At 61.2% G+C, this 6,869-nt stretch overlaps 1 protein-coding gene across 1 annotated transcript in view; it reads right to left on the reverse strand.

Annotated features, from left to right (window-relative positions):
• Nucleotides 1-5,184, reverse strand: part of PODN (podocan) — a 14,254-nt gene extending 9,070 nt beyond the window's left edge. The window contains exons 1-5 of the mRNA XM_004699657.3: nucleotides 4,864-5,184; nucleotides 3,820-3,913; nucleotides 2,563-2,627; nucleotides 1,452-1,561; nucleotides 145-301 (exon numbers count right to left, since the gene is read on the reverse strand). Of these exons, the coding sequence (XP_004699714.1) occupies nucleotides 145-301; nucleotides 1,452-1,561; nucleotides 2,563-2,627; nucleotides 3,820-3,913; nucleotides 4,864-5,178 (741 nt within the window). The 5' untranslated portion in view covers nucleotides 5,179-5,184. The remainder of the gene's footprint in view (nucleotides 1-144; nucleotides 302-1,451; nucleotides 1,562-2,562; nucleotides 2,628-3,819; nucleotides 3,914-4,863) is intronic.
• Nucleotides 5,185-6,869: the final 1,685 nt, after the last annotated feature.

Genomic DNA, 6,869 nt, shown 5'->3' on the forward strand with positions numbered 1-6,869 from the left:
AGGGCTCCGGAGGAGTTGGGGATGGGGCGGGGCTCCCGCCTGGCATCTGTGGCTCTATAACACAGAGCCCAGGCACTAGCCTGCTTCCCTGCAGGTGCCACTGCCCCCACTGCGGGTCCCCAGCTGGGGGTCTTCTCTGCCCACCTTGAGGTGCAGCTTGTAGAGGGCAGGTGGCAGGTGTTTGGGCACGTGGCGCAGGAAGTTGCTGGACAGGATGAGGACCTCCACATTGCTGGAGCCGTTGAACATGTTGTCTGGCAGCCCCGCGTCGGCCAGCTTGTTGTTGTGCAGGTACACAGACCTGGGGAGCAGGTGCAGCCTCTCAGCCCCTCACCCTGGGAGCCTCGACGCCCGGGATCAGGCCACTTGGAACCCAGGGTGTCCTCCTCCGCCCATCCAAGTCAAGGATGCGGAGTAAGCAGAGTCTCAGAGAGAGGAGACCAAGGACTAGGAGGGGCAGAGATCACTAGAGCCACCCCCACTCCCCAAGGCAGGGCAACAATAGAGGATTCACAGCCAGCTTCAAGGACCCTAATGGGATCCACTTCCACATCCTTCAAAGTCCTCAGTTCTGCCCCCTGCTGGCCCTGAAGTCCCTGCCTCCTCCATTCTGGCAGCCCTGCCTGTCAACCATACACCCTGGCTCTAAGCTCTGTGAGACTGCCTGAAGACAGGCCCCAGTGAGGTAGTGGCTACAAGTGGGATTGCTCACCACAAGGTCAGCAGTTCAAAACCACCAGCCACTCTTCATGAGAAAGGGCTTTCTACTCTGTTAAAGAGCTGCAGGCTCAGAAACCCACAGAGGCGGTCCTACCCAGCCCCACCGGGTCGGGTGAGTCAACATGGGCTTGCCCACCCACCTCTGTCCCCAGGGCACCCTGCACATGGCCTGGACCAGAGGGGATGAGCCCTCATTCATTCAACAGATATACAATGACTGCCACGATGTGCCAGCCCTGGTCTGAACCCAAGTACCAACCCTGCCCCCTGGAGCTGTCCTCCGGGGAGGGGTGGGGACAAGGAACCAGATCAACGCACAAAAGTCTTGCTGTGTTGGGTGGCCCTTCTGGGGACTCATCTTCTTCTCTGTGGGATGAGGGCACGCGGCTCCTCGAGGGTGCATGATAGATTCCAGAGCAGAAGCAACTTCAAGGACATAGCGACCTCCTTCCCCCACAGGGCCTCCTGCCCTGCTCACACCTGTGCTGCCGGAGCCCCCCTACACACACACACACACACACACACACACACACACACACACACACGCACGGCAGTTTCCAAGGGGCAGGGAACGTCTTTCTTTCCTGACCCAGCTTCCCCCCAATTGCTGCAGGGATCAGCCTCTCCTACACAGCACCCTCCTCCTCAGGGCCTCTCTGGGTCCCCTCCCTTCCTAACAAGGTACCTCCCCCAGGCTGAGCCCAGGACCATCACCCCCTTTGACCTCTGACCTCAAGTTTGGTTTCTGGCCAAAGGTGAGCCCGTAGATCTTGGTGAGATAGTTGGCAGCAAAGTCCACACTGACCAGGGTGTTCGGCAGGAATCGGGGCGCCAAGGTCAGCTGGGAAGAGAGGAGTTAAATGGGCAGACCGAAGGGCAGAGGCTTGCCCGTCTCTGTGCTACACACAGGGCCCTCTTTCTCAGATGGAACTCTGTCCTGCTGATCATTCAAACCCTGATCTAGGAACAAGACTCTCCAGGCCCTGGTCCCTGCTCCAGTCACTGTGAGCCATCCAGGCATCCCCAACACCCCATGATGCCCACCCGCCATCCAGCCAACAGCACTCACTGCATGCTCTCGGCTGCCAACTGAAAGGTTAGAGGTTGACCCAGAGGCTCATTAGAAGACAGGTCTTGGGGCAGCACCAGGAGCACGGTTCTTCGCTAACGCATGCCAAGCTCCACAGCAGCCGGCAACAACAGGACAGTGAAAGAGCCCCGGGAGCGGAGGGTGGGAGGCAGCACAAAATCCAGAAGCACCCCCAGACTTGGTCCCTTGGACCCAGGGTCCCGCAGAACTGGGGCAACTGTGGGGTCTGCTCTGGGGACTGGTTCTGCTTTAATGGACAGCTCAGGAGAGACGGCAAGAAGGCACCAGGTCTCTGAGGCCCAGCGGAGTGGGAAGGGCTGCAGACTAACCTGAGGGGAGGCCATGAGGGAGAGTTGGGGGCTCAAGCCCACAGGGAGGACCGGCTGCCTCAGGCAATGTCAGACGGCCAAGGGGCCAAGATGCAGCTTCGCTCCTGCAGTGCCCTCCTGCTCAGGGCCACAGGCTGAAGCCTCGCAACTCTCAATACCAGCTCCTTCAGGAAGCCCTCCGAGGGCCCCCTCCTCACCGGTGAGGAGCTCGCTCTCCCCTGTGCGCCTGCAGGCCTTGGCTTCTGTCCTCATTCCCTGACCACATTGGCCACTAGCTGGGGGAGGGCGCTGTGTCCATCCCCACTAGGCCATGTCAGAGCAGCAGTGGGGACCCAACGAGCAGCCAAGAAGACAACTGGGGAAAGTTCACGGAACACCGGGGAGGACAGCCACCCCCACCCCTGCTCTGCCTGGACCCCTCACCTTGTTATTGGCCAGGTACAGGTAATTGAGGTTGGTCAGGTGCTTGAACGCCTCCTCCGGGAGCCCTTCAAAGGACAGGCAGCGGTCAGAGCCCTGGATGAAGGAGATGCTACCGGGAGCTCACGGGGTACCAGCCGCCCCACCCCACAGGCCCAAGGGGCCTGCTCACACCACCCTCCTTTCCCATTTCCTTGGCGGGCCCACGCTCAGAGGTGGGGGCAGGGAGTGTGTGTTGGGGAACTGCCTGACCCTTGACCCCGCTCAGAGCAGCCAGGGTGGGGCCAGAGCCAAGGAAGGTCAGGACACAGAACAGGGGACCCAGCCAGACCCTGTCCTGACAGGAAAAAAGAACTACTCCCAGGGGGGAAGTGGGGGCACAAGCTTCACTTCACAACCAGCCCCCAGGCAGGTGGGGTTGAGTTTCGGGCCCTGACTTCCCAGACACCTGGAAGGCCCTTGCCCCACCACGCAGATGTCCTGTCAGGGCCCAGCAGTTGCTGGGAGCTCAGCCAGCCTGGAGCCTGGCCTCTGACACTAAGTTCCTGGCTCTGAGACCCTCTGACCCTGGACCTCAGCCACGTCACTAAGGAGGGAACAGTTACATAAACCGGAGCATCCTCTCCACAGAACTCTCGCTCCCGACAGGCCACTGCTGGGCGAAACACAGCCCATCTCCACTCGGGGGTTGGGGGTGGGGAGGGTGTCTGCAGCTCTACACAAGGCCGGATCGGCTTTCGGTGGGGGCTGCGCGGCAGCGTGAATTCATGACCTCAAACACGGACTACATGTGATGGTGTATAAATAAGACCTCAGCAAAGCTTTTCTTTGTTTTTTTAAGTGGGAGAAAAAAAGGATGCCAAGACGCCGATCGGGATTGACTACACGTGGCAATGTCAGGTTTTTAAGGTTGGTTTTTTTCCCCTATCATATTCGTATATCCCTTTCATCAGAAGAAAATAAGCTCATCGACCTTGATGACTACAATGCTTTGGTCCTCTGACCAAGACCCTGCAGTCCCAGCTTCTCCGAGGTTCTCTCCTCACCCAGCTCCGAGGCCCCGGGCCTGAGGGAGGCAGAGGAGAGGCAGGACACCGGCTCCGGCAGCCCCGCCCTGGGTGGACCTGGTCCCTGCCTGGCCTCGCCCCAGCCCAGTAAGGCCTGCTCTTCCCCACACCTAGGTCCCCAGAGCCAACCTCTACCCTGGTGGCCTGGCTCCCTGGCACGGTGCCCTGACCCCGGGCGTGGGGGACCCCTCACCTCGGGACGTCAGCCGGTTGTTCTGGAGGTTCAGGGTCTCCAGCAGGTGCAGGCGGGAGAGCTCCTCGGGGTAGATCTTCTCTAGCTGGTTGTTCTGTGGGGACGGAAGGTCAGCATCAGTCCGAGGGGCCTGGGAGCACTCCAGAGGCCGGGATCCGATTTGCTCTTATTCCCCACCCTGCCTCCATCCGGAGGCCCGTGTCCCGGCGCCAGAGGCTCTGAAGTCTCCTCCGGGAACCTTCCCAGGCTCCGAGAGGAGCCTGCTCTACCCTCACAGCCCCTCTGTCCCCTCTGCTCAGCCAGAAGCCCACTCTGTTGACGTCTCTGACCCTTCACAGCCCGGGATCGCCTCAGGGACAGGGCGCGTCCAAGCCCCCCACCCCACCCCCAACACAGGACAGAAACACAGAGCATGCTGCCAGGATATCGTTAATGACTGAATGAACAAGTGAACATCAGTAAGTGGTATCTCCCACTTGCCCCTTCCCCCAGCGGCTTCTAGGGATTGGCACCCATCCCACACATACACACCCCACCCAGCCGCCAATGTTGTGCGACCCAGAGGGTCACTGGGACTGATTCTCCTCTGGAATCTGATGTGACTCACCCCCAGGGCCACTGGGTGGCAACTCCAGCCACACCAATGCCACTCTCTTGTCTCTCCTCTTCCAGGGGCTGTGCCCTGTCTCCAGACCTGCTCAGACCCCAGGCTCCCAGCTGAGGTGCTCGATGTCCTCTGCCCAACTCACCCCCCACCCCAGAAAGCCCTGCCGCTGGGGCCCACTTTGCTCTTATCCCCCACCCTGCCAGGGGGTCTCTGTTCAGAGGACCAGCTGCTGGGTGGACCTATGTCCTCCAAATGAGATGTTCTAGGTGGGACACCTGGAAAGGAGGTTACACGGATGGGGCAGAACTCCAAGGGCCTGGGGAGCCCTGATAGTTGGGGGCAGGGCAGGCAAGAAGCGTGAACACTAAAGCAGCCAGGAGACTGGAACATGAGTGTGGGGGTCCGGCAGGGGAACCGTGAGCCTCCCAGGGCCTCACCTGCAGGGAGAGGTGATTGGTGTGCTCCGGCAGGTCCCCTGGGAACTCTCGCAGATCAATGCCGCTGCAGTCCACAACACCCTCCTGGGAACAGGTACATTCACGGGGGCAGTCGACCGTGGCTGGGCCAGGCCTCGGTTCTTCTGGGTTCAGGATCAGCACTGGCCCCTCCAAGAACTCGTTCTCCTCAGGGCTGGGGCTGGGAGTGCTGGCTAGGGCTACTGCAGGGGTCCTCGCCGAGAGCACCCATCCCAGGTGCAGTTGCTGTGGCGGCAGCAGCAGCAGCAGGAGCAGCAGCACCCTGCTCCGGGCCATGGTGCCTGCGGGAGACCCTGGAAGTCATCACACAGGCCTCTTGGGATCCAGGCAGCACCTATTCTGTCCTGGGCACCCAGGTGACCTACTGAGGGCCTGCCCTCTCCCCACCCCATCAAAGCTGCCTGCAAGGCTTCCCCGACCTTGCGGGGCCAGGCCCCAGGGAATCCCCACCTTCAATTCACAGAGGGGAAGTGAGGCTCGGGAAGAGCAGTCACTAGTGCTGGGCCTGGCCAGGCCTTTCCCTCTGCTGGAAGGCGTGGTGGGACGACACCCAGGGTCAGCCGGGTTTGTCCGGGGTCTGCAGTCTGCTAGTATTCTGGAGCTTCAGGACTTGGTCTCTGCCACTCACCCAAGTCCCCACCCACCTCCCCACTCACTCACTCACCCCTAGTCATGCACAGCTCTGAATGGTTTCTCCCTCCAGCCCTTGGCCTATGCTGCTCCTTTCGCTCAGAGCGCCCTTTCCTTCTTGTGTCATCTGCATTTCCTTCTGCTCCAAGAACCAACTCCCATGCCGGTCCTCTGGGGGGGCTCGGTGACGGCTCAGAGTCCTCGGTGACTGCAGTCCCGTGGGACTGTGCACACACTGCTGCCTTGGCAGGCACTGGGCTGTGAACGCGTGAGCATGTCTTTGTCCCCCATGGGCCTGTGAGCAATGCTCTGGGGCCCAGCCCAGGTCAGGCCCAGCAGAGGCATCAGCCACTGGAGCTGCTGCCGCAGCCGCCAGAACCTCTGAGTGCTGTTCCTGATGCCTGCCCACCCACCCCAGAGCCTGATGTGCTCCCACTACCACCCCCCTGTCGGACCCAGCCCCCAGCAGGGTCCCCTGGTGAGCAGGGGGAGAGGAACGTGCTCTCAGCCCATGGAGAAGAAGCTGGGGTTGCCATGGCCTGGCAGGCCTCTGGCCTTGGCGTGGCTCAGGGCTGGGTCCCTGGAGTTCTCTGCACAGGGAATCGGGTAGGACAACTCTCTAGGGAGCCTGTGCTATCTTGTGACAGGTACATTGCCTCTGAATCCCGCAGACACGCGTTCAAGACCCACACCCTCCGCTTACAGGCTCTGACCTCATTGTGCTCACACTGCTCCTGGGAGGGCTCTGTAGAGAGCAGGCGCCACGTGCCTGCTACCTGCTAGGTGAGTGAGAGCCCCTGCCAGGGCCGAGGTGGGGACAGAGTCACGCACTTGGTTCAGCAGACACAGGGGCCTTGGGGACCCCACCCTCCTCACCATCAGAGGGGCGCCTCGAGCCATAGAGTGGCTCCCTGGACGTGCCAGGGCGAGGCGCATGGAAGAGTCAGGAGAACCAGAGTGAGGTTGAGTGACAGGCTCTGGACCTGACGGCCAGGGTCACCCTCTCAGCTCTAGCTCTTGGTGACGGTGTGGCCTCAGGCAGGATATAAACCCATCCGCTGCCACTGAGCCCATTCAGACACAGAACGACCCTCAGGGACACAGTCGGACCCGTCACGGGGGCCTCAGGACAGGGATCTTATGGACCTCACCTGTGTCCCCCAAGGGCGGGGCCTCAGAGTAGGCTGAGCCAGTGAGGCCCGGGAAGCAACGCCTAACCCACCTGCGCAGCCACAGACGAGCAGGACTTCATGGGGGGCAGGATTGAACCCCCAGCCCTCCAGTGAGTAGCCCCCACACCAGGGCTTCTGAGGCTATAGATCTTCACAGGAGCAAAC

Source organism: Echinops telfairi, unplaced genomic scaffold (assembly GCF_000313985.2).
Source record: "Echinops telfairi isolate 266 unplaced genomic scaffold, ASM31398v2 ScPeMD7_443;HRSCAF=831, whole genome shotgun sequence".
NCBI lineage: Eukaryota > Metazoa > Chordata > Mammalia > Afrosoricida > Tenrecidae > Echinops > Echinops telfairi.